This window comes from Cyanistes caeruleus, unplaced genomic scaffold (assembly GCF_971803275.1).
Source record: "Cyanistes caeruleus unplaced genomic scaffold, bCyaCae1.hap1.1 HAP1_SCAFFOLD_105, whole genome shotgun sequence".
In the NCBI taxonomy this organism is placed as follows: Eukaryota; Metazoa; Chordata; class Aves; order Passeriformes; family Paridae; genus Cyanistes; species Cyanistes caeruleus.
This window is the reverse complement of record NW_028255906.1, coordinates 836,245-863,169: the sequence shown is the minus strand read 5'-3', so window position 1 is coordinate 863,169 and position 26,925 is coordinate 836,245. Positions and strand designations below refer to the sequence as shown.

At 54.4% G+C, this 26,925-nt stretch overlaps 1 protein-coding gene across 3 annotated transcripts; it reads right to left on the bottom strand.

The window, feature by feature from the left end:
- Positions 1-4,607: 4,607 nt before the first annotated feature.
- LOC147646270 (maestro heat-like repeat-containing protein family member 7) lies at positions 4,608-26,499 on the bottom strand. 3 transcript variants are annotated; one of them, XM_086873719.1, is made up of 16 exons: positions 25,869-26,499; positions 25,614-25,769; positions 25,280-25,344; positions 25,021-25,170; positions 8,911-9,059; positions 8,459-8,606; positions 8,022-8,209; positions 7,795-7,932; positions 7,402-7,516; positions 7,092-7,229; positions 6,702-6,878; positions 6,410-6,565; positions 6,152-6,253; positions 5,679-5,781; positions 5,342-5,398; positions 4,608-5,050 (listed from the first exon to the last, which is right to left on the bottom strand). In XM_086873719.1, the coding sequence occupies exons 1-16, from the start codon at positions 25,990-25,992 to the stop codon at positions 4,851-4,853; spliced, it is 2,166 nt and encodes a 721-aa protein (XP_086729845.1). In that variant the 5' UTR covers positions 25,993-26,499; the 3' UTR covers positions 4,608-4,850. The 3 variants fall into 3 exon arrangements, with proteins under 3 accessions (XP_086729845.1, XP_086729846.1, XP_086729844.1); XM_086873720.1 differs by lacking the exon at positions 25,614-25,769 and having other exon boundaries at positions 25,869-26,458; XM_086873718.1 differs by lacking the exons at positions 4,608-5,050; positions 5,342-5,398; positions 5,679-5,781; ... (7 more) ...; positions 8,459-8,606; positions 8,911-9,059 and adding exons at positions 20,529-20,968; positions 21,259-21,315; positions 21,596-22,023; ... (6 more) ...; positions 24,231-24,378; positions 24,683-24,831 and having other exon boundaries at positions 25,869-26,456.
- Positions 26,500-26,925: the final 426 nt, after the last annotated feature.

The following is a 26,925-nucleotide window of genomic DNA, read 5'->3' as shown; positions in this document are numbered from 1 at the left end:
AACTTGGGACAGTGCCAATTAGAAACAACTTCACTCAACTTTGAAGTGAGAAGCCATCTATTACCTTGCTGGGGACCCCCTTCTTTATCTCCAGTGACCACCAATACTGGCAGTGAGAGATTTCTTTTCTCTTGTCTGGGTTTTCCTTAAGAGAACCAATGCATCTAACACCTTTGCTTTCTCTGATTTTTCTTCTGCCATTTTTACAGGTCCATCATTTCTACTGGAATGAATTAGCTCTTTTGGAGGGTAAATTTGATTCAGGAGAGAGGTTTCCCCCTCTTCTTTCCTCACTTCTTTGCTTAAAGCCAGTTTTTAGAGCTGCTGTAAAACAAGCTCCCAAAACTGAGCAGAGTAGAGTTTGATTTTTGACCAGTTTAAATTTTCTTTCATCTTGTAAAGAACACACTCTATCAATCACATTTTCCAAATTAAACCAGTAACTAAGCGCCTGCTTTTCCCCTCCCGGAGAAGGTCTGGCATTGTGTTTTGCTAACAGAGCATAAAATGCAGCTTTAACTTCTGCACTGCCCTTTTCAGTCATTTTTACAAAGGGAAAACCACTATAGGGAGGTATAAACTTCAATTATAAACACACCCACACCCACACCCACACCCACACCCACACTGCTTTTTGCTTCCCTGTGTGGGTAAAAAGACCAAATCTGCTCGGGAGGCACTCTTTCAGTTTAAAATTCTGATTGTCTCTTTGCTACACCAAGCACTCAAAATTCATACACACAACAACAACAAAAACATTCCCACCCTTTTGCACTAAGAGATCATTTGTGAAATTCTGCAGACAGAGCCCTCAAGTGAGTGTGGGGTGCTTTTCACCTCGGCGTGTGCAGTTTGTGGGAAATTCGAGTTGCCCCCCTTGCTTTCTAGACACCGCTCACTCTCTTGGGAGTGTCGGGCTGGGTGCGGCTGGAGCAAAACATCTTTCCCCTAATACAGACTGCACAACAAACCTGCAGCCCCTTCTGTCTGTCAGAAATCCTGTCCGTGACTCCAGTTTAAATGTCATGATTCGCTAACGCCAGTGGGAGTCGCGAGAAGTTTCTTTGATCTCAGAGGACAAAAAGAACACAAAAAGATTTCAGTTTAAATCACAACAGCAATAATGTACATTTATTTTAGTGACAACAAGTGTTATGTGATAGAGGAGGGGGAGAGAGAGAGAGAGAGAGAGAGAGAGATAAAGAAAACAAAGTAAAGAAAGAGAGCAGAGGAGGTTATCACTACCAACAGATGAGATGGGGACGCTGGAGTGTTTTTCCATGGGGAGATCTCGCCAAAATCAATTTAGCCTTATGGAATTCTTCCCCAAAGTGACCTTGTTTCCAATGTGCTAAGAAGCACCCCAAAGGAGAAGTTCCTGCTATGAGAGCATTGCTGCCCAAAACCCCTTTAAGCTTCTCCATGTCACAACTACAATACACCACAAATGCCGAACCTGCGACGCTTTCGCAGTCGTCTGACGGACGGCGCCCAGGCAATCCCAACAGGAATTCCTTTAGCCCAACCAAGCGCAGCTTTTGCTGCGTCTTATTGGCAGGCACCCAAACCAAAGTGAAAGCACCTTACCTCTTCTCCTGGGGACGCTGTGAGCAGCGCAGACGGTCGCGGCCGATGGGCTCCCCGAGAATCCCTCGGTGCCGGCTGGAGCAGGATCGGGTCGCGAACTCGCTCAGCAGCACTCACAAGGTCCCATCTGGGTCACCAAAATGTTAGAGTTCAGGAACACACATCATCACACAATGATTATATGCAGGTGCTTTATTGAAGAGCTCTGGGTGTCAGGGGTACACAGACCCAAATCTGACCCATCTTGGTTTTGAGTTGAACATGTTTTATACTCTATCATTATATAACTTACATATTAATTATTAAACTTACATTGTTCTATTGTATGCATTGTTTTTATCCAAGCATGGATTTCTCGTGATCTGCCCCAGCCCCCTAACATTGTTCCTCATGTTCTTTAAACAATAATTATATCTAATCACATCTAACAATTCTATCATTTATCATATATTGATTACACAGGTGCAGTTTCACATGATCTTTAGCAAGCACAAGGCCTAACATTTCCCCGGGCCTACTTTTCCCAGGGCTTGCCAAGCCTAACTTTCTTTCTGAGTTCCCGAATTTCTTAAGGTTTTAAAATGTTCTACTATCACCTCCAGAGTGACACAAAGAGGCCTGCCTGAACAGTCAGACAGCTACATCTATTTTTAATTTTAACTTTTAGAATTTTTTTAGAGCCTGCTGGCTGTGTTCAAGGTTTTCTCCCTATTTCCTCCCTAGTGCACATTCTCCAGAAACTCTGCTTTTACATCCTTTTGCATTGATTAAAGTTACCTGCAATGACCAGTCAATCCAAACCATGGGAAAACTTGAACTTAAATGTGTACCTAGGCAAAATATTTACCTCCCACATCTGAAGCCATGAGCTGCCAAGTACTGTCCCCACTGTCATACCCTGTCCCCTGGAGGTGTGCTGATGCCATTTCAAAGGGGTTGCCAATGAAAACAAGTTTGAATACTTTCATGGTTTCCACATTGGCATTCAAATCCTTGACTAGAAAAATCACAAGTCAAGATTTCTAGGATTCTTCCATACCAAAGCTGTCATTCTCACCCTGGATTTTAGAGTGTCTGAACAGTCAGACAAGGTTTTAGTTTTAGACTCTAGAGACAAAGTCCCTGCTGTTCGGCGATCCCATTCCATCAGCATATAGTCCTGATGATTCCTTTAGGCAGGAGCAGCAAAGGCAAGAATGAGCCAAACAAGCTGTTCCTGTGTTCTCATGTCCTGCACAGCAGTAACTGGGAATTCAAGAATGGATTCAGGAGACAGTGGGTGCACAGGGAGCCACCAAGACTTTGGGATGCTGAAATGGACCAGCCTGGTGCCTGTGCCCGGGCTGCACCGCGCTGAGCTCCAACTGGACAATCTAACAATGGTTGAATGGACACACCATGGGCCACTGGAGACTCCTACTCCTAGTTCTGTGAGCTACACTATTCTCCTGTCATTCACCAGATGATTTTTTCATCTTTGCTTGAAATCCAGGAGTGGAAAAGGTCAAAATGGAAAAGTGTTCTCCCAATTCTAGTGACAGCTGTGCCTGCACACCACCTGTGCCCATGGCAGGATGGTTGGAGACTGCATGATGTTGATGATACTTTGCAACACGAAGTGCTCAGGGATTTTGGGATTGCCCAAGTGGAGAGCAAAACTGAGCCGTGTAAGTCCCTGCTTTTTTTCAGCACATGCTGCTTCTTCCTTTGTTCCAAGCAAGTGCAGGATTTGGTTTCATGTGTCTTTAAGGTGCCTGGACAGAAGAGAGGGAGGGCAGCTGCAGCACAGGGCTCCTGCCCCGTCAGTCTCTCTCTCTCTCTCTCTCTCTCTCTCTCTCACTCAGGATGGTGCCAATGCCGCTGCCTTGGGACACCTGAGTGTGGAAGGCGAGCTCGCCCTCAAGCACGGCCATCCAAGTCAGTCACGGGCACAGGCTGCAGCTGAAGCTGGCAAGCGTTGCTGTGAGGCTGCAAGTGAAGAGAAATCCATTGTGGCCAACTCTGCTGAAGCCTTTTGCCAAAGCAAAGGCAATTGTGCCCACAGCCTCCCCCTGTTTGGCACCCGGCTGCTGCGGACGCCTCAGTGCGCAGGTGCCGACGTTGGGGCTGCTGCTGTTCCTGGGCACACTCTGCTGCTGTTTCTGTGGGCTCCAGAGCCGCTTGGGCAGCAGCCACTGGGCAGCCCTGCCGGAGGAGACATCGCCACCCTCCCCATGGTGGCAGCAGCTCTGTGGGCCCCGAGCTCTGTGTCAGGGGGGCCTCGGTCACAGCAGCGTGGCCTGGGCAGCCGCGAGGGCCCGGGCTGGCCGCCAGCCCTGCCTCTGCCCACTGCCCCTTCCTGGAGGCACCCAGTGGCCGTGGCCTGGCAGCACCCCCTGCCCTCCATGTCCCCAGCCAGCCCAGCCTGGGCACCTCGGGCTGTCCCCACCCTCCCGCTGGGGTGGTGTCCCAGCCTCCAGGCCTTCTGCTGCAGGCCTGGGGGACATTTTGCGGAAGCACCAGAGCAGCTGGGTGTCAGGGACCAGGCGGCTGCCTGGGGGCTGCTTATGGCCTCTGACACCCGATTCCTCAGGGCTTCCCACCACCCCGGCTCCTCCAGGGCCTTCTGTCCCCTTGGAACCTCCTGCCACCCACTCCCTCACACATCCCCCTCGTGCCTTCCCACTGCCTTGTCCCGTCTGGGCCTCCGCAGCCCCTCATCCCTTCACGGCCTCCCAGCACCCCGTGCCCTCAGGGGCTCCCCCAGCCTGGCCCGGCAGCAGCGCCGCAGCCCCACAGGAGCTCCAGCAGCTCCTCAGCCATCACGGCACCAACACACGGGCAGCAGGACACAGATGGCGCTTCCTGCCTGCCACAGGGCTTGTGGCTTCAGCACAACCACCAAAGGCCAAGGGACTTCTGGCCATTTCTCCTGCACCACTGCATGCCCCGGCAGGTTGCTGAACACAAGAACCCTTTTCCCTCTCTTCCCCTATGCCCCTCACACCCTGGGCAGCAAAAGAAAGGTCTTGGGACTCTTGTGGTTTATAACATATCCTATATTATTTACATACTAGATGGAAACGAAACGAAGAAAAGAACAATCTCTATGAAACAAAAACTAACAGATGGCCCATGTGGCCCCAGAAGATAGAGCCTCTCAGCCCTAACATATACTATAGTATTTACATAGTAAAAAGAAGAGAAAAAAGGAAAAGAACAACCCTTATGAAATAAAAAATTTTGGCTGGCCCATGTGGCCCCAGAAGACAGAGCCTCTCAGGTCAGCGCTGAGAACATCTCCAGCAGGGCAGCCAGCCCAGGCCCGACAGACGAGGCCGTGTCCTCCATGCCCTGAGGATTTGGTCTTGCATCCTCTGCAGGATGGAATATCGGGCACTCTGGATGGCCCGGAGGACATACAGCGTCTCAAGTGCCAGGTCTGACACGGCACCGCTTCTGTCCTCTGTCAGGCGTTCGAGGGCTGCAAGAGAGACAAACGAGAGCCACGGTCAGATCCCAGAGCTGTGGGGGCCCAGCGAGAGCCCCCTGCCAGGGCCATGCCAGCCGGCTCTTGCCTTGGCCAGGAGGGAGCAGGGACCAAGGGGGTCAGCCCAAAGCTGCTGGCCACAAATCTCCCACGTGGCCCTGAAATCTCACTGTGCTCTGCCCACGCCGCCCCTCATCGGCACAGGGAGCAGAGCCCTCCACATCCTGGCCAGGGCTTGCAGCTGCCCCCAACAGCCAACACTGTCAGCCTGCTGCCGTGGCTCACCTCTGCACAACACCTGGAGCTCTGCCTGCTGCCCCCTCAGCTGCTCCCCGGCCATCCCTGAGAACACAGAGCCTGTCAGGGTCCCAGCAGCACAGCTCCCTGCCAGCGGCGCTGCCAGCTCTGTGGCCACACGGCCTCCTGCCCCGGCAGGGCTCAGCCCGGGCCCTCACCGCATCCCGACCCAGCCCAAGGGCACGGCTGCCAGAGGCCGGCAGCAGCAGCCCCGAGGGCAGCCGGGGCTCCAGGGCGCCGGGCCCGGGTTCCGCTGCCGGGGCAGCAGCCGGGGCTGGGGCCGAGCTGCGGCGGGGCGGGGAGGGAGCCCGGGCTCGGGACTCACCGATGACCCTGATGGCCGCCGCTCGCAGGGTCTCCTGTGGGTCCTGCAGGTACTGCAGGGCCCGGCGCAGGTGCTCGGCCAAGGGGATCCTGTGGTCGGCCAGCTGGAGAGAGCGGCAGGAGGGAAGGGTTGGCGCGGGCTCTGCCCCTCGACGGGGCGCTGCTGCCTGCAGCCAGCCCCGGCCTCCCGTGCCCGGCCAGCCCTGAGGCCCGGCCAGCAGCCGCTGGCGCCGGGCTCTGGAGGGGGCAGAGGGCCGGCTGCTGCCCGGGGAGCCGCGGTGCCGGCCCGGCCCGCAGCCCCGCTGGGCCGGGGCTACATCGGCACCCGGCTCGGTGCCACAGGGGGCTGGAGAAGAAGCCGTGCGGCCCCCGGCTGCAGCAGTGGGCAGGGGCACAGCTGCCTGCCCCACACACTGAGCACCGGGGCCAGGGGGCTTCTCTAGTCTGAGGCTGGCACTTCCAGGCCGTCCTTACCACGAGCCTGGCAAACTTCCACAGCTTCTCCTTCCTCACAGCTTTTTCCAGGTCTGGCCTCTTCAGGAAGTCAGCCGCGCGAAGGAGCGTTGTCCGAGAGGCCTGGGGAGCAGCAGAGCCGCAAATGGCCCCACAAGGCAGGGCACAGAAGTGTCCCAGTGCCAGGGGCTGGAGGAGGCTGCAGCCTGCAAGCCTGCGTCAGGGCAGGAGGCAGCTGAGCCCCCTGCCAAGGCGCAGCAGCAGCCCAGGAGTCCTCACCTCTGCCACATGCCGATTCTCATCTTGGCAGTGGAAAAAGAGTGGGAGCAGGCTCTGGTACACGCGTTCCTTCAGGGGCTTTCTTCCTTCTTCTTCTGCCGAAGACATCACTCTTCGAAGGAGAAACATGGAGAGCAGCTGCACCTGGCTATGGGGCTGTATGAAAGGAAGGAAGGAAAAATGACCTCATCATTGGCTTCTTGTGGCCCACATTGGCGCAGGCCTGCAAATGCACAGGGCACAAAGTGTCCGGGCAGCAGGCAGTGGCCGTGGCTGGGGCACAGAGCCTTACATTGTCCAGGAGTTTCAGGAGCGGCTCAGCCAGCTGCAGGGCCCTGCGCCAGGATATTGGGGTGTCTTCATCCAGGAAAATATGGCTCAGGAGAGCAATGCTCATCCTGGCCACGTCACTGTCCAAGTCCCACAGGAGGTGCACTAGTCTTCCTGTCAGGCTCTGAATTCTTTCGGCCTGTGCAGAACACAAGTGTGTGAAAGCCCGGGCAGCTGCCGCAGGGCCCAGAGGCCAAAGGGCTGTCCCAAAGCACTCGGGCAGCTGAAGCAGGAGGCAGGAGAGCTGCGAGAAGCTGCCTCAGCGCCCAAGGCAAAGGCCAGCCAAGGCCAAGTGACAGCATTGCCCAGCCTCATGCTGCCCACACGGCTTCAGCTGCTGCCCCCTTCTCACCATGGAGGGATGGTCCTTTAGCAGGAGGAGAGCCCTGAGCACCTGGTGATGCATCTCTCTGGAGTTGTACCACAGGTACTTATACAAGATCTCCATTAGGCTGTCACCACAGTCACTCAAGTCCAGGCAATCTAGGAGCTGAAAGGCACAGGGCAGTGAGAGGGGAGCCGGCCGGCAGGAGCCTGGAAGTGCGCAGGGCTGGGCCCAGGCAGCAGCACAGGGTGCGGGTGCCATCCCAGGCAGCTGTGGCTATGCCAGGGGACAGGGCTGGCAGGGAGCTGAGCGAGGTAGTGCTGGCCATCAGGCTCACCTCCACAAGGAATGCCATGGCAGAGACATCCCAGTGTGGCAGCGGTTTGCTGAGCACCTCAAGCAGGTAGCTTAAGATGCCTTTACACAAGTGGGCGGATGCACGGCGCATTACCCTGGAAGGCGGAAAATGGCAGAAAGAGTCTCAGCAAGGGTGCGAAAAACCTCTCCCAGGACTGACTGACACAGTTTTCCTATTGCCCCAGCACCCTGTGAGGGGATTTGGGCCCGTGAGATGTGGCTGCTCCTGGGCACCCTCCTCTCACAGCCTTTTGCAGTCTCCTTGGCCATCCCTCGGTGACGAGGCCCTCAGGCCCATGGCCACGGGGACTGTGGGGGGCATCCCGGGCAGGGGGCACAAGTGTCAGAGGCAGTGGGGAGAAGGGGGGCTCACCTGGCCAGCAGACCCATGGCATAGTGGTGGGTGTCAGCACAGAGCAGCGTGTCCCAGCCACGCTTGCGTTCCATTGCCACCACCACATGCTCCAAGTGGAGACTGCAGAGCAGGGCCTTCAGGGTCTGCACTGCAAACCTGTGTGCACAGCAAAGCCCAGGTGATGCTGGGAGCGCTGGCTCTGAGGCTGGGGAAGTGGCAGGGACAGGAGGAGTGGCATGGAGCACCTGTTGGGGCTGGTGGAGAGGCCGTGTTGCTCCTGGCATTCCTTCCAGAAGGTATGGACGTCCTCTGTCATATACAAAGTACTGAAGTACGTTTGGAAGAGGAGATGCACAAAGAGGCGGGGGAAATAGACTGTGAGGATCTGTGGGCAACAGGGCCCCTGGAGGATCTTCCACATCACCAGAGTTGCCTGCAGAGGACAAAGCAGCCCGAGACAGCGCTCAGTGCCGGGGCGTCCGTGTGGCAGGGCCTGAGCGTGGCAGGGAGAGGCCGGGGCAGACGCAGGGGGAGCAGCGGGCCTGGTGGCCCTGAAGCTGCCCCTAGGCCAGGTTTGTGGCCAGTGCCTGAAGCAGGGAGATGCAGTGGGGGAAGGAGGCAACAGAGCTGCTGGAGAGGCGGCCGGCCTTGCGGTGAGCAAAGGCCAGCTCCAGAAACTCACAGTCAGGGAAAAGACAGCCGTCTTGTCCCCATCAGAGGTGCCCAGGTTTTTCTGCGGCCAGCTCCCCACCACATTGATGAGGAGCGGTGTCACTTCCTCTGAAATCCAGGGCGAGAGCAAGATGGTCGTCCACATGGCCATAGCAGCTCTGCGGGGTCAGACACAGCACCGTGGGCTGGGCAGCAGCGGGGAGCTGAGCTGGCCGCCAGCTCTGCCTGTGCCCACTGGCCCTGAGCGGCAGCAGCAGCCAGGCAGCCCAGCCCTGTGGGGACAGGCCCCTGAGGGGCAGGCTGGCAGCACGGCAGCGGGCTCGGGGGCCGACTTTGTAGCAGGGCTGGCAAAGGGAGCAGCCAGAGGGCCCTGGAAGTCTGTGTTGCTCACAGCCCTGGGCCGGGCTGTACAGGGTGATGGGCTGGGGAGTCCTGAGGCCTCGGGGCAGCTGGGCCCCATACCTGTCACACGTTGGGGCCACCCGCAGGAGAGTGATGGCCACATCATCGGGCTCTGCCTCGGCCACTTGCATCAGGGCCCAGTCCATCCTGTGCTCAGCAGCCTCATTGGCCATGAGCCACTGGTGGATGTACCTCACCACGCCGGGCACCTGGAGAAGGCACAGGGAGACTTGGAATGCTAGCAGAGGGAGTCAGCAATGTGCCCAGCTTCTTCCCCAGACAAGTGCTTCTCTTCCACCATGCTGCCATGGCCTCAAAAGCTTCAAGTGAGCAGCAGGCGTGGCTTGGGAAAGCCAAGCAATTGCTGGAGGATCAAAGGCTGGCCACAGGCTGCTTACTTGCTCTGGATTGAAAAGAGCCGTCTCTACAAGCAGATCCAGCTGCGCAGCGCTGCTCTGTTCTGCCAAGACCTCTGAGGATGCTTTGACCTCAGTGTCCATAGGTCTGGTGTCTTCCTTGCCAATTCTCTTGATGTATTGGTAAAGAAACTGTAGGAGAAGGGCAGGAAGGCAGGGAAGTTGCATGGAGTGCTCCAAGTGCGGTGCTGGGCTGAGCAGTGCCAGCAGGCCCAGCGCTGGTGGGGATGGCTGCAGGTACCTGCGCTGCTCTGCGGAAGCGGCCACGGGCGGTGTCCTGCTCTTGTGTGCCGTCCATGGCTGCATCTGGCAAAGAGCAGCCAGAGCTGAGGGGCTGCGGGAGAGGCCGGAGAGCACAGCCCAGCCCTGCGTTCCCCAGGCAGGGACAGTCCCGGGATGCCCCAGGGGATGCAGCACGGCCACTGCTGCGGGGGCAGCCCCAGCCCCTTTTTTGTGCTGTCCATGGGTGTGTGTCCACAGGACAGTGTGGGATGGGATGAGATGGGATGCAATGGGATGGGATGGGGCCAAGATGGCCGCAGGCACCAGCCCTGTGGCCCAGCTCTGCCACTCACCCTCCTCCAGCGGCTGCAACTGCTGCACCTCTTCGGTCTCTGGTGCTGGGGCAGCTCCAGGGCCTTCTTCCTCTTCCTCCTCTTCCTCCTCCTCCACCCAGGCCAGCTTGGGCACTCTTGGGGGTCGCTGCTCCATATCTTCTTCCAGACTCTCCAATCCTTTCCATAGGAACAGCACCAGGGGATGGCATGGCATGGAATGGGATGGGGCCAAGCTGGCAACAGGCACTAGCCCTAAGGCCGAGCTCTGCAACTCACCCTCCTGTGGTGCCTGGAACTCCTGCACCTCTTCAGACTCCTGTGCCAGGACAGCTCCAGAGCCTTCTTCTTCCACCTCCTCAAGCCAGGCCAACTTGGGCACTCTTGGGGGTCGCTGCTCCATGGCAGTGACTGGATTTCTGGCTACTTGCAGGAGAGATGGCTCGGAAAAGCTCAGAGTCAGCAAGTCCTGCAGTCGTGCCTGGAAGGCACCTGCAAGACTCAAGTCCTGGCAAGACTGCAGGACAGCGAGTCCTGCACTTGGGTCTTGAGGGCTCCTTCCACAAGGACAGGAGGCTCCTGGTCACGGATTGTGGTCTGGCCTCAGGGGCAGAGACTGCAGGGATTTTAGATGCCTCAGACAGGAACCTCCGTGAATGAATGAAATGTTGCAGGTCCTGACACCGCTCCGGGCGCTCCACGATGGCGTTGGGGAGCTCAAACCACTCCAGCAGCTGCACCACATTGGGGAAGCCTGTGGACACCTTGTCCAGCAGCACGATCTCCAGAGGTGCGGTGGTGCCGTTCGGCTGCGGGAGGAGCACGGTGCCGTCAGTGGGGCTGAGGCCGTGCCAGGGCTCGGGAAGCTCTCAGCCAGCCCGGGATGCTCTGTGCCCTCCACTGGCCCCACGCCCGCTCTCCCTCCAGGTGTCCTGGCGGCTCCCACCCTTCCAGGCCCCAGCTCATCCCCGCCTGGCACTCCCCAGCTTCTGCCGCTGGCCCCGCTCACTCACCAGCTCGCCCCAGTGCCGGATGCGGTTCCGTGGCACCTTTTTGATGGCCACCTGCAAGCCAAAAGGAACAGCGGATTCAGCTCGCCGCCCACCACATCCAGCTCCATCCTACTCCTCTGCTCCCTCCTCCTCGTCTGCCCTCTCCTCCTCCTCGGCCCACCACCTGCCCCACCGCTCATCGGGAGTTCGTCCGAGAGCCTCGTGGCCGTGAAAACTCTGCCGAAGCCACCGCGGCCCAGCAGCGAGTCGATCCTGTAGCACTGCTGCAGGGCCTGCTGCGCCTTCCCTGGGGAAGAGACGCTGCCGTCAGCGCTCGGCCCGGGGCCAGGAACGGCCCCCGAGCGCTCCCCGACCTCCCCAGGCCGGGCATTCGCAGGCGTTCCCTCATTGGAACACGACAGTGGCGGAGCTCAGGCCCAGGAAGCCGCAGTGGAGGCGGCGACAGCGGCCGCGCCGCCTGTGTCCTCCGCGGGCACCGGGAGGAGCCGGGGCCTGGGCCCGAACCAGAACCGGAACCAGAGCCTGCATCGGGGCTGGGGCCCAGGGCAGGGCAGGTGGAGCCAAAGGGTGGCAATGCTGCCCCAGCCCCAGGCACTGATGCCCGCCCAGCACAGCCAGAGACCCAGGCAAAGAGGAGACCTCCGCGGGACGGGCGGGGATGGGGACGGGGACAGGGACAGGGACAGGGACGTGGACGGGGCAGCCCCACCTGCGGCCGGGGGTGGGCCGGGGGCATGGCCCAGCCGGGCACAGGGAGAGGGAGGCTTGGAGAGGAGGGGGCACCGGGAAAGGGAGACCGGGAGAGGATGCGGGACTGCGGGAGAGGGAGAGGAAAGACAGAAAATTGCTAAATTCTCTTCTTGCCGCGGCTGCCGCTGCTGCCGCTGCTGCCGCTGCAACTGAAGCACCGGGGCCGTTTGTCCCCGTGTCCGTTTGTCCGTTGCCTGCTCGGCCCCGCGCCGAGCCCCGCGCTCCCCGGGCAGCCCCTGAGCCTGGCCAAACACGGGAACTTTGCCCTGGTGAGCCAAGAGCCAGAGTCTGGACTCCTGCACAGGGACACAGCAATGCCCTTGGCTGCTGCTGTACCTTGTCCCTGCTGAGCGTCAAACACTGACTGAGCACATTCCCTGAAAGCAGAATTTGTACCTGAGCCAAGCACTGCACTTGTGTCTCCAGCATTGCTTTCCAAGGAAAACAGGGCAAGGCAAACTGGGTATAGCTCATGGTATTTTACAGTGTCTAAAACTTGCCAAGTCTCAAATCTTAGAGGTGAGATCCATTTGGAATGAATGGGATGGAGAAACAGTGCAAGATGGAAAAGGGGAACATAAAAATAAATAGAGAAAAATAGAGAAAAACATATTGGTTGTCTCTTTTGATTTTATTTTCATTTCTTTAAAAAGCTGTTTCAATTTTCCCAGAATTTTCTCCACAGTCCCGTCTGTTCTTTCCAAAAACCTGTCCTGGAGAACGAGGTGCAGCTCCTGTCACAAGATGTGCCCCCAGCTGCAGCTTCTCTTGGCTCCCCACACTGTGAGTGCAGCACAACTCTTGCAGCAAAGCAGGACAAATGGTTGAAGAACCTGACAACTTGTTCTTTCTTTTCCTTGTGCACTGGGGAGTTGTGCCATTGCTAAGGTTTTCATCGTTACTCTTCTAGCCAAAGAAAACATGATGAGGTACCAGGAATTGTGAGGGAATACAAGCCTGGCTGAATGTGGAGAAAGAATCTCCAGAGCCTGCAGCCAGCAGTGGAGAGCTCATCATTCCAACAGCCCCATGGACATGTTGAAAGTGATCTGGAACATGAAAATGGGCTGACAGAGAGAGTTTGTTTCTGTGTTCAGTTTAGATGATTCTATATCTCTAGCAGTGGTAGAAATCAAGAGCACAATCAGTGGATGATAAGCACCAGAACATGATAAGCTGGACCTCCCAGTGGATGAAAGAAAGACAGTGAAAAGGAGAAATGCAGGGAATGACTTGGTGAACTTTGTGTGTAAGAAGGGTAATTTTTCCTAATAATTCCCAATTCATTCCCTTTGCTTTTATCCTTTTAACAAGACCAATTGCATCTCCGATTCCCCAGGAAATGAGAACCCTGAGCTTGTGGAGCTGCCTGAAAGGTGCCCTGTTCCTTTTTCTTCTGCTGCTCAGAAGAAACAATGAAGTGAATTGGGAAGTTCTGTTTTTTTTTTCTCCTGGTGGATTTTTTCATTTTATTTGCCACTGCAGAGGCAATTTCTGTGATGGCCTCTGTCAGTTGATTCTATTTCAGCAGCAGCAGCAGCAACAGGGCTGTGTTTGAGCACTGCAAATGTGACCTTTGTGGCTTTAATTCCCCTCGACTTAGTGCTCAGGGACTTGGGAGCATTTTAATGTCTGCTACTCATGATGCCTGAAACAAAAATCCTGAGTTCCCCATCACAAAAGCACAGTGGGTAGCAGTGATTGGAAGAGGCAATTGCAGCTGTACTGCTAAAATTCAGGTGGCAAGCAGAAGAGGGGCAAGAGCAGCCGGGATCTAAAACTGCCAAGACAAATGTAGGTTAAATAATTTTGTGGGACTTTTCTCAAATTTTGTGGGATTTTTCTGAAATTTTGTGGGATATTGAGAAGATTTAGGGAATTATGGGGGATTTTTTCATAATTTTGTGGGATATTAAAGAGACTTGAATTTTGAGGGATTTTTTAAGAATTGTTTTGGATTTTGAGGAGACAGGAAGAATTTTGAGGGATTTTTCTTAGTTTTTGTGAACATTTGTGGAGATTTTGTGGGATGTTTCTGGAATTTGGTAGGGTTTTCAGAACATTTAGGGAATAGTGTGGGATTTTTCTTCAATTTTGTGGGATATTCTGGAATTTTGTGGAAATTGGAGGAGATTTCTTGGGATGTTTCTGTAATTTTCTGGGATTTTGAGGAGACATGAAGAATTTTGAGGTATTTTCTTAGATTTTGTGGAAATTGGAAGACATTTTGTGGGATGTTTCTGGAATTTTGTGGTATTTTTATCAGATTTTGGGAGAGTTTGAGGAGATTTGAAGAATGTTGAGGGATTTTTTTCTGGAATAGTCTAAGGCTTTTCAAGAATTTTGTAAGATTTTGAGGAGATTTGGGGAATTTTGTGGGAATTTTCTGAAATTTTGTGGATTTTTGTGTAGCTTTTGTGGGATGTCCCTGGAATTTGGAAAGATTTTGAGAAGATTTAGGTAATTTTTTAGAATTCTTTGGGAATTTTGTGGGATGTTTCAAGAATTTTATGAGATTTTTCTGGAATTTTATGGAAAATTGTGGAGATTTTGTGAGATGTTTCAGGAGTTTTGTGGATTAATGAGGATATTTAGGGAATTTTAGGGCATTTTTCTTGAATTTTGTGGGCATTTGAGGACATTTAGTTGGATGTTTCTGGAATTTGGTAGGGTTTTGAGAAGATGTAGGGAATTTTATGGGATGTTTCTGGAATTCGGTAGGGTTTTGAGGAAAAGGCATTTTGAAGGCATTGAAGAAAACAAAGAGAAACACCTAAGGAAGTTCAAACTGCTGGCGGCTGATGGGAGTTTGTCTCCTCACCAACAGCTGGCCATTTCTAAGAATTGACAGCAGTTTTAAGCACTGCAAAGTGAGATCAAGCTGTGAACAGCAGCTTAAGCCCTAAGGCTGGGAATGTCATTGTCTCTTGGTTTGCTGGCTGTGAAAGGTAACTGAGCTCCAGCTGGCTTCCCGTCCCCGGCCCAGCCCATGCGGCCCGGGCAGGGGCTGGGCTGGGCCTGCCGCGGCTCCCGGCCGGGAGATGGGGCCTGCGGGGCTTGCCCCGGGCTCTGGCCGGGCCAGGCCGCTCCCTGGCTCGGCTGCACTTTTTGCTGCGACTGAATTCACCACAGACTGCCCAGGAAAGAAAGAAAAAGCTCCTGAGCTGCGGCGGGCTGAGACAGTGACCACACTCTCCAGAGCAGCCATGAAGAATCTTCCAGCGCACACAGCTCCAGCCGCTGCTCCGGCAGAGATCACAGAACCATCTACAAAGCCTGGGCAAGATTTTAACCTTTTCATTACCCAGATGAGACTTGCAGATTAATCCTTTTACCCAGAGAGAGAAAAAGAGAGGAATCAACATGTAAAGAGACTTTATAAACTATCAGAGACAGTAAAGGAAAGAATTAAGCTTCAAAAGAGGTAGAGAATAAGGAGATGCTTTAATTAAGCTGAACTATTTTTCTGTTAAAGCTATGGAGATGGACAATAGTGTTCTGAAAAAAACTCCTTTAATTCATGACAGAGTATATTGTGAGGAATGGAGTGTTCAAAGTGTGGATTTTCAGCAAGAGGTGGAGTAATTGTGATACAGTGAGGTGCTGGAACAGAGTGGGGAGAAGTAATAGTTGAAGATTTGCAGCCTTGAGAGGCAAAGAGAAAACTTCTGTTTCTGGGGAAGCTCACAGAGACAGATGCAGAGAACTTTTGCCTTTGAATAACTCATCCTTAAAATGACACCCCTATTGACCCATACACACCTCAGAGCGATGTGAAATGGGAGGAGTGAACTGCTGACAGGATTTCTGGGCAGCTGGCATCAGAGAAATAGAAAGCTATAACAGAAATGGTTTTCTTGTGAAAAACTCCACAAATTAGCAGAAGAAAACTTCTTTTACTATATAAAGTCTGATGAAAAGAGTCTAGCAGGAATTAGGACATTTTAAACACCAAAGTTCCAAGGTTTTTTGTCTCTATGTTGCCATGTGAACAAGGGAATGGTTGGGTAGTGGGGGAGAAAGAGGTTTTCTGGAGGTTTATTCTGGTGTTCTTATACTTGTAGTTTGTTAATAAAATTTCTTTATTCCTTTTAAGTTTTAAGCCTGTTTTTCTCCTGCTCTAATCCATATCTCACAGCAAAAAATAAGTGAGTTTTCTAGTAATTTTTTAGTTACTGCCTCAAAAACACGACATTTATTGGGTGCATTAGCCGGAAAAATGAAATTAGCAAATCTAAACCAATACAAAAGAAACTCCTCAAAATTCCAGGAAAATTCCAAAAAATTCCTTAAATCTTCTCAAAACATTACCAAATTCCAGAGACATCTCACAAAATGACCACAAATATCCACAGAATTCAAGAAAAATCCCACAAAATTCTTGAAAAGCACCACAAAATTCCTTAAATCTTCTCAAAACCCTACCAAATTCCAGAAACATCTCACAAAATCTCCACTGATTTCCCCAAAATCTAAGCAAAATTCCTCAAAATTTCCACAAATTTTCACTAAATTTTAGAGAAATTCTACCATATTCCAGAAAAATCCCAGAAAATGTTCACAAAATACAGGAAAAACCACACAAAATTCCCTAAATCATCCCAAAACCCAACCAAATACCTGAAACATCTCACAAAATCTCCACAAATTTCCAGAAAATCTAAGAAAAGTCCCTCAAAATACTTCAGGTCTCCTACAAGTCCCACAAAATTCTGGAAAAGCTCCACAAAATTCCAGAAAAATTCCACAAAATTCCCTTAATCTTCTCAAAACCTTACCAAATTCAAGAAATATCTCACAAAATTGCCACAAATGTCCAGCAAATTCAAGAAAAATCCCACAAAATTCCCTAAATCTTCTCAAAATCCAACCAAATTCCTGAAACTTCTCACAAAATCTCCACTAATTTCCACAAAATCTAAGAAAAATTCCTCAAAACTCTTCAAGTCTCCAAATCCCACACATTCCCACAAAATTCCTGAAACATCCCGCAAAATCTTCACAATTTTCCACAAAACTCCAGAAAAACCTCACAAAATTCTGGAAAAGCCCTTCAGAATTACAGAAAAATACCACAGAATTCCTAAAAACTTCTCAAAACCCAACCAGATTCCTTCAACGTCTCACAAAATCTTCACAGATTCCCACAAAATCTTAGAAAAATCCCTCAGAATTCTTCAAATCTCCTCCAAATCCCACAAAATTCTAGAGAAATCCTCAAAATTCCAGGAAATTCCATAAAATTCCTTAAATCTTCTCAAAACCCAACCAAATTCCTGCAACATCCCACAAAATGTCCACAAGCATCCACAAAATTCAAGACAAATCCCACAGATTCCCCTAAATCTTTACAATATTCCATATAATTCCAGAAACAACCCACAAAATTCCTTAAACTTTCCAAGACCGAACCAAATTTCTGCAGTATCTCAGAAAATCTCCACAGATTTCCACAAAATTCAAGAAAAATCCCACAAAATTCTTGAAAGCCCCATGAAATTCGAGAAAAATATCACAAAATTCACTAAATCTTCTCAAAACTCATCTAAATTCCTGCAACATCTCAAAAAAACTCGATCCATTTCCACAAAATCTAAGAAAAACTCCTCAAAATTCCTCAGGCCTCCTCCAAATCTCACAAAATTGCAGAGAAATCTTCAAAATTCCAGAAAATACCTCGCAAAATTCCCTAAATTTTCTCAAAACCTACACAATTACAGCAACATCCCTCAGAATCTCCTCAAATGTCCACAAAATTCACAAAATGTCCCACAAATTTCCCTAAATCAACTCAATATCCCACAAAATTCCAGAACCATCTCACAAAATCTCCTCAATACCCCATAAAATTCTAGAGAAATTCCACAAAATTCCAGAAAAATGACACAAAATTCCTTAAATCTTCTCAAAACATTACAAAATTCCAGCGACATCTCACAAAATGTCTACAAATGTCCACAACGTTCAAGAAAAATCCCAGATTTCCCTGAATCTCATCAATATCCCACAAAATTCTACAAAAAAAATCCACAAAATTCCAGAAATGTCCCACACAATTCCAGTAAAATCTGATGAAATTGTTAGAGATCTGGAACACACATCATCACAGAATGATTCTATGCAGGTGCTTTATTGAAGAACTCTGGGTGTCAGGGGTACACAGACCCAAATCTGACCCATCTTGCTTTTGAGCTGAACATATTTTATACTCTATCGTCATACAACTTACATATTAATTATTAAACTTACACTGTTCTATCGTATGCATTGTTTTTACCCAAGCATGGATTTCTCGTTATCCCACCCCAGCCCCCTAACATTGTTCCTCATGTTCTTTAAACAATAATTATATCTAATCACATCTAACAATTCTATCATTTATCAGATATTGATTCCACAGGTGCAGTTTCACATGATCTCTAGCAAGCACAAGGCCTAACATTTCCCAGGGCCTACTTTTCCCAGGGCTTGCCAAGCCTAACTTTCTTTCTGAGTTCCCGAATTTCCTAAGATTTTAAAATGTTTTACGATCACCTCCAGACACAAAGAGTCCTGTCTGAACAGTCACAGTGCTACATCTATTTTTAATTTTAACTTTTATCAATTTTTCCAGAGCCTGCTGGCTGTGTTCAAGGTTTTCTCCCTATTTCCTCCCTAGTGCACATTCTCCAGAAACTCTGCTTTTACATCCTTTTGCATTGATTAAAGTTACAGGCAATGACGAGTCAATCCAAACCCTGGGAAAACTTGAACTTCGGGCGGTACCCAGGCAAAATATCTGCCTCCCACATCTGAAGCCATGAGCTGCCAAGTACTGTCCCCACTGTCATACCCTGTCCCCTGGAGCTCTGCTGATGCCATTTCAAAGGGGTTGCCAATGAAAACAAGTTTGAATATTTTGGTAGTTTCCACATTGGCATTCAAATCCTTGACTAGAAAAATCACAAGTCAAGATTTCTAGGATTCTTCCATACCAAAGCTGTCATTCTCACCCTGGATTTTAGAGTGTCTGAACAGTCAGACAAGGTTTTAGTTTTAGACCCTACAGACAAACTCCCTGCTGTTCGGCGATCCCATTCCATCAGCATATAGTCCTGATGATTCCTTTAGGCAGGAGCAGCAAAGGCAAGAATGAGCCAAACAAGCTGTTCCTGTGTTCTCATGTCCTGCACAGCAGTAACTGGGAGTTCAAGAATGGATTCAGGAGACAATGGGTGCACAGGGAGCCACCAAGACTTTGGGATGCTGAAATGGACCAGCCTGGTGCCTGTGCCCGGGCTGCACCGCGCTGAGCTCCAACTGGACAATCTAACAATGGTTGAATGGACACACCATGGGCCACTGGAGACTCCTACTCCTAGTTCTGTGAGCTACACTATTCACCTGTCATTCACCAGATGATGTTTTCATCTTTGCTTGAAATCCAGGAGACGAAAAGGTCAACATGGAAAAGTGTTCTCCCAATTCTAGTGACACCTGTGCCTGCACACCACCTGTGCCCATGGCAGGGTGGCTGGAGACTGGATGATGTTGATGATACTTTGCAACACCAAGTGCTCAGGGATTCTGGGATTGCCCAAGTGGAGAGCAAAACTGAGCCGTGTAAGTCCCTGCTTTTTTTCAGCGCATGCTGCTTCTTCCTTTGTTCCAAGCAAGTCCAGGACTTGGTTTCATGTGTCTTTAAGGTGCCTGGACAGAAGAGAGGGAGGGCAGCTGCAGCATAGGGCTCCTGCCCCGTCAGACTCTCTCTCTCTCTCTCTCTTTCTCAGGATGGTGCCAGTGCCTCTGCCTTGGGACACCTGAGTGTGGAAGGCGAGCTCGCCCTCAAGCACGGCCATCCAAGTCAGTCACGGGCACAGGCTGCAGTTGAAGCTGGCAAGCGTTGCTGTGAGGCTGCAAGTGAAGAGAAAGCCATTGTGGCCAACTCTGCTGAAGCCTTTTGCCAAAGCAAAGGCAATTGTGCCCACAGCCTCCCCCTGTTTGGCACCCGGCTGCTGCGGACGCCTCAGTGCGCAGGTGCCGACGTTGGGGCTGCTGCTGTTCCTGGGCACACTCTGCTGCTGTTTCTGTGGGCTCCAGAGCCGCTTGGGCAGCAGCCACTGGGCAGCCCTGCTGGAGGAGACATCGCCACCCTCCCCATGGTGGCAGCAGCTCTGTGGGCCCCGAGCTCTGTGTCAGGGGGGCCTCGGTCACAGCAGCGTGGCCTGGGCAGCCGCGAGGGCCCGGGCTGGCCGCCAGCCCTGCCTCTGCCCACTGCCCCTTCCTGGAGGCACCCAGTGGCCGTGGCCTGGCAGCACCCCCTGCCCTCCATGTCCCCAGCCAGTCCAGCCTGGGCACCTCGGGCTGTCCCCACCCTCCCGCTGGGGTGATGTCCCAGCCTCCAGGCCTTCTGCTGCAGGCCTGGGGGACATTTTGGGGAAGCACCGGAGCAGACGGGTGTCAGGGACCAGGCGGCTGCCCGGGGGCTGCTTATGGCCTCTGACACCCAATTCCTCAGGGCTTCCCACCACCCCGGCTCCTCCAGGGCCTTCTGTCCCCTTGGAACCTCCTGCCACCCACTCCCTCACACATGCCCCTCGTGCCTTCCCACTGCCTTGTCCTGTCTGGGCCTCCGCAGCCCCTCATCCCTTCACGGCCTCCCAGCACCCCGTGCCCTCAGGGGCTCCCCCAGCCTGGCCCGGCAGCAGCGCCGCAGCCCCACAGGAGCTCCAGCAGCTCCTCAGCCATCACGGCAGCAACACACGGGCAGCAGGACACAGATGGCGCTTCCTGCCTGCCACAGGGCTTGTGGCTTCAGCACAACCACCAAAGGCCAAGGGGCTTCTGGCCATTTGCCCTGCACCACTGCACGCCTTGGCAGGTTGCTGAGCACAAGAACCCTTTTCCCTCTCTTCCCCTATGCCCCACACAACCTGGGCAGCAAAAGAAAGGTCTTGGGACTCTTGTGGTTTATAACATATCCTATATTATTTACATACTAGATGGAAACGAAACGAAGAAAAGAACAATCTCTATGAAAAAAAAAATAACAGATGGCCCATGTGGCCCCAGAAGATAGAGCCTCTCAGCCCTAACATATCCTATATTATTTACATACTAAAAAGAAAAAAATAGAAGAAAACAATCCTTATGAAATAAAAACTCCCGGCTGGCCCAGGTGGCCCCAGCAAACAGAACGTCCCAAATCAGCGCTGAGCACATCTCCAGCAGCGCAGCCAGCCCAAGCCCGACAGACGAGGCCGTGTCCTCCATGCCCTGAGGAATTGATCGTGCACCCTCTGCAGGATGGAATATCGGGCACTCTGGATGGCCCGGAGGACATACAGCGTCTCAAGTGCCAGGTCTGACACGGCACCGCTTCTGTCCTCCGTCAGGCGTTCGAGGGCTGCAAGAGAGACAAACAGAGCCAGGGTCAGATCCCAGAGCTGAGGGGGCCCAGCGAGAGCCCCCTGCCAGGGCCATGCCAGCCAGCTCTTGCCTTGGCCAGGAGGGAGCAGGGACCAAGGGGGTCAGCCCGAAGCTGCTGGCCACAAATGCCCCACGTGGCCCTGAAATCTCACTGTGCTATGCCCACGCCGCCCCTCACCGGCACAGGGAGCAGAGCCCTCCACAGCCAGGCCAGGGCTTGCAGCTGCCCCCGACAGCCACTGCTGTCAGCCCGCTGCCCTGGCTCACCTCTGCACAACACCTGGAGCTCTGCGTGCTGCCCCCTCAGCTGCTCCCCGGCCATCCCTGAGAACACAGAGCCTGTCAGGGTCCCAGCAGCACAGCTCCCTGCCAGCGGCGCTGCCAGCCCTGTGGCCACACGGCCTCCTGCCCCGGCAGGGCTCAGCCCGGGCCCTTGCCGCACCCTGACCCAGCCCAAGGGCACGGCTGCCAGAGGCCGGCAGCAGCAGCCCCGAGGGCAGCCGGGGCTCCAGGGCGCCGGGCCCGGGTGCCGCTGCCGGGGCAGCAGCCGGGGCTGGGGCCGAGCTGCGGCGGGGCGGGGAGGGAGCCCGGGCTCGGGACTCACCGATGACCCTGATGGCCGCCGCTCGCAGGGTCTCCTGTGGGTCCTGCAGGTACTGCAGGGCCCGGCGCAGGTGCTCGGCCAAGGGGATCCTGTGGTCGGCCAGCTGGAGAGAGCGGCAGGAGGGAAGGGTTGGCGCGGGCTCTGCCCCTCGGCCGGGAGCTGCTGCCTGCGGCCAGTCCCGGCCTCCCGTGCCCGGCCAGCCCTGAGAAGCCGTGCGGCCCCCGGGTGCAGCAGTGGGAAGGGGCACAGCTGCCAGCCCCACACACTGAGCACCGGGGCCAGGGGGCTTCTCTAGCCTTTGGCTGGCACTTGCAGCCCGCCCTTACCACGAGCTTGGCAAACTTCCACAGCTTCTCCTTCCTCACAGCTTTTTCCAGGTCTGGCCTCTTCAGGAAGTCAGCCGCGCGAAGGAGCGTTGTCCGAGAGGCCTGGGGAGCAGCAGAGAGCCGCAAATGGCCCCACAAGGCAGGGCACAGGAGTGTCCCAGTGCCAAGGGCTGGAGGAGGCTGCAGCCTGCAAGCCTGCGTCAGGGCAGGAGGCAGCTGAGCCCCCTGCCAAGGCGCAGCAGCAGCCCAGGAGTCCTCACCTCTGCCACATGCCGATTCTCATCTTGGCAGTGGAAAAAGAGTGGGAGCAGGCTCTGGTACACTCGTTCCTTCAGGGGCTTTCTTCCTTCTTCTTCTGCCGAAGACATCATTCTTCGAAGGAGAGACATGGAGAGCAGCTGCACCTGGCTATCAGGCTGTATGAAAGGAAGGAAGGAAAAATGACCTCATCATTGGCTTCTTGTGGCCCACATTGGCGCAGGCCTGCAAATGCACAGGGCACAAAGTGTCCGGGCAGCAGGCAGTGGCCGTGGCTGGGGCACAGAGCCTTACATTGTCCAGGAGTTTCAGGAGCGGCTCAGCCAGCTGCAGGGCCCTGCGCCAGGATATTGGGGTGTCTTCATCCAAGAAAATATAGCTCAGGAGAGCAATGCTCATCCTGGCCACATCACTGTCCAAGTCCCACAGGAGGTGCACTAGTCTTCCTGTCAGGCTCTGAATTCTTTCGGCCTGTGCAGAACACAAGGGTGTGAAAGCCCGGGCAGCTGCCGCAGGGCCCAGAGGCCAAAGGGCTGTCCCAAAGCACTCGGGCAGCTGAAGCAGGAGGCAAGAGAGCTGCGAGGAGCTGCCTCAGCGCCCAAGGCAAAGGCCAGCCAAGGCCAAGTGACAGCATTGCCCAGCCTCATGCTGCCCACACGGCTTCAGCTGCTGCCCCCTTCTCACCATGGAGGGACGGTCCTTTAGCAGGAGGAGAGCCCTGAGAACCTGGTGATGCATCTCTGTGGAGTTGTACCACAGGTACTTATACAAGATCTCCATTAGGCTGTCACCACAGTCACTCAAGTCCAGGCAATCTAGGAGCTGAAAGGCACAGGGCAGTGAGAGGGGAGCTGGCCGGCAGGAGCCTGGAAGTGCGCAGGGCTGGGCCCAGGCAGTAGCACAGGGCGCGGGTGCCGTCCCAGGCAGCTGTGGCTATGCCAGGGGACAGGGCTGGCAGGGAGCTGAGCGAGGTAGTGCTGGCCATCAGGCTCACCTCCACAAGGAATGCCATGGCAGAGACATCCCAGTGTGGCAACGGTTTGCTGAGCACTTCAAGCAGGTAGCTTAAGATGCTTTTGCACAAGTGGGCGGATGCACGGCGCATTACCCTGGAAGGCAGAAAATGGCAGAAAGAGTCTCAGCAAGGGTGCAAAAAACCTCTCCCAGGAATGACTGACACAGTTGTCCTATTGCCCCAGCACCCTGTGAGGGTATTTGGGCCCGTGAGATGTGGCTGCTCCTGGGCACCCTCCTCTCACAGCCTTTTGCAGTCTCCTTGGCCATCCCTCGGTGACGAGGTCCTCAGGCCCATGGCCACGGGGACTGTGGGGGGCATCCCGGGCAGGGGGCACAAACGTCAGAGGCAGTGGGGAGAAGGGGGGCTCACCTGGCCAGCAGACCCACGGCATAGTGGTGGGTGTCAGCACAGAGCAGCGTGTCCCAGCCACGCTTGCGTTCCATTGCCACCACCACATGCTCCAAGTGGAGACTGGAGAGCAGGGCCTTCAGGGTCTGCACTGCAAACCTGTGTGCACAGCAAAGCCCAGGTGACGCTGGGAGCGCTGGCTGTGAGGCTGGGGAAGTGGCAGGGACAGGAGGAGTGGCATGGAGCACCTGTTGGGGCTGGTGGAGAGGCCGTGTTGCTCCTGGCATTCCTTCCAGAAGGTATGGACGTCCTCTGTCATATACAAAGTACTGAAGTACGTTTGGAAGAGGAGATGCACAAAGAGGCGGGGGAAATAGACTGTGAGGATCTGTGGGCAACAGGGCCCCTGGAGGATCTTCCACATCACCAGAGTTGCCTGCAGAGGACAAAGCAGCCCGAGACAGCGCTCAGTGCCGGGGCGTCCGTGTGGCAGGGCCTGAGCGTGGCAGGGAGAGGCCGGGGCAGACGCAGGGGGAGCAGCGGGCCTGGTGGCCCTGAAGCTGCCCCTAGGCCAGGTTTGTGGCCAGTGCCTGAAGCAGGGAGATGCAGTGGGGGAAGGAGGCAACAGAGCTGCTGGAGAGGCGGCCGGCCTTGCGGTGAGCAAAGGCCAGCTCCAGAAACTCACAGTCAGGGAAAAGACAGCTGTCTTGTCCCCATCAGAGGTGCCCAGGTTTTTCTGCGGCCAGCTCCCCACCACATTGATGAGGAGCGGTGTCACTTCCTCTGAAATCCAGGGCGAGAGCAAGATGGTCGTCCACATGGCCATAGCAGCTCTGCGGGGTCAGACACAGCACCGTGGGCTGGGCAGCAGCGGGGAGCTGAGCTGGCCGCCAGCTCTGCCTGTGCCCACTGCCCCTGAGCGGCAGCAGCAGCCAGGCAGCCCAGCCCTGTGGGGACAGGCCCCTGAGGGGCAGGCTGGCAGCACGGCAGTGGGCTCGGGGGCCGACTTTGTAGCAGGGCTGGCAAAGGGAGCAGCCAGAGGGCCCTGGAAGTCTGTGTTGCTCACAGCCCTGGGCCGGGCTGTACAGGGTGATGGGCTGGGGAGCCCTGAGGCCTCGGGGCAGCTGGGCCCCATACCTGTCACACGTTGGGGCCACCCGCAGGAGAGTGATGGCCACATCATCGGGCTCTGCCTCGGCCACTTGCATCAGGGCCCAGTCCATCCTGTGCTCAGCAGCCTCATTGGCCATGAGCCACTGGTGGATGTACCTCACCACGCCGGGCACCTGGAGAAGGCACAGGGAGACTTGGAATGCCAGCAGAGGGAGTCAGCAATGTGCCCAGCTTCTTCCTCAGACAAGTGCTTCTCTTCCAGCACGCTGCCATGGCCTCAAAAGCTCCAAGTGAGCAGCAGGCGTGGCTTGGGAAAGCCAAGCAATTGCTGGAGGATCAAAGGCTGGCCACAGGCTGCTTACTTGCTCTGGATTGAAAAGAGCCGTCTCTACAAGCAGATCCAGCTGGGCAGCGCTGCTCTGTTCTACCAAGACCTCTGAGGATGCTTTGACCTCAGTGTCCATAGGTCTGGTGTCTTCCTTGCCAATTCTCTTGATGTATTGGTAAAGAAACTGTAGGAGAAGGGCAGGAAGGCAGGGAAGTTGCATGGAGTGCTCCAAGTGCGGTGCTGGGCTGAGCAGTGCCAGCAGGCCCAGCGCAGGTGGGGATGGCTGCAGGTACCTGCGCTGCTCTGCGGAAGCGGCCACGGGCGGTGTCCTGCTCTTGTGTGCCGTCCATGGCTGCATCTGGCAAAGAGCAGCCAGAGCTGAGGGGCTGCGGGAGAGGCCGGAGAGCACAGCCCAGCCCTGCGTTCCCCAGGCAGGGACAGTCCCGGGATGCCCCAGGGGATGCAGCACGGCCACTGCTGCGGGGGCAGCCCCAGCCCCTTTTTTGTGCTGTCCATGGGTGTGTGTCCACAGGACAGTGTGGGATGGGATGAGATGGGATGCAATGGGATGGGATGGGGCTAAGATGGCTGCAGGCACCAGCCCTATGGCCCAGCTCTGCCACTCACCCTCCTCCAGCGGCTGCAACTGCTGCACCTCTTCGGTCTCTGGTGCTGGGGCAGCTCCAGGGCCTTCTTCCTCGACCTCCTCCTCCTCCTCCTCCACCCAGGCCAGTTTGGGCACTCTTGGGGGTCGCTGCTCCAAATCTTCCAGACTCTCCAATCCTTTCCATAGGAACAGCACCAGGGGATGGCATGGCATGGAATGGGATGGGGCCAAGCTGGCAACAGGCACTGGCCCTAAGGCCGAGCTCTGCAACTCACCCTCCTGTGGTGCCTGGAACTCCTGCACCTCTTCAGACTCCTGTGCCAGGACAGCTCCAGAGCCTTCTTCTTCCTCCTCCTCAAGCCAGGCCAACTTGGGCACTCTTGGGGGTCGCTGCTCCATGGCAGTGACTGGATTTATGGCTGCTTGCAGGAGAGATGGCTCGGAAAAACTCAGAGTCAGCAAGTCCTGCAGTCGTGCCTGGAAGGCACCTGCAAGACTCAAGTCCTGGCAAGATTGCAAGACAGCGAGTCCTGCACTTGGGTCTTGAGGGCTCCTGCCAGAAGGACAGGAGGCTCCTCGACAGGGATTGTGGTCTGGTCTCAAGGGCAGAGACTGCAGGGATGGGCGACACGTCGGAAAAGCTCCGGGTCACCAAGTCCCACGGTCTGCCCTCAAGAGAACCTTAAGAAGGAAGGCTCAGCAAGGCCACAGGTCAGCAAGACCTGTGGTCTGGCCTCGAGGTCACCTGTAGGAATAATCCTTCAGAAAAGCTCCAGGTCCGACACTAAGGAGTGCGCTGTGCGGGGGCTCCTCACAGCACCGCTCTGGCGCGTCCTGACCCGTCGCGTGCACCGAGCACTGTGGCGTGGCCCTGTCACCGCCAGCTCCTATGGCAGCACGTGTCACAAAGGGCCCTTTGACATCTGCTCCCGTTGCCACCATCCCACGGTGACCGTGCTGCAGCGTGTCACAAAGGGCCCTTGCACACCCTGCCCTCCGCCCTGGGGCCGCCCCCATCCCCCCACCAAGTGGCCCAGCTTGGAAGGAATCCCTTGCCCAAAGTGTCTAAGACAGCCTGACGGGATCTTTAGGAACAGCTTGTTAGAAATGAAATGGAGGCAAATTTATCAATAAGAATTTTATTGAAAACTTTGTAAAATTTACTAATGGAAATGTCTCAGTGTTGAGAGACAGGTGTCTGCTAGGGAGGGCAGGAGCCTCCCTTGGAATGAAAAATGTAGACCCCCTCCCTCCGAATTATGATAATCTTGAAATCAAGGGGCTCTCAGGCAGAGATCTGGGGATAGGAATAACAGTTTTTTACTAATATTT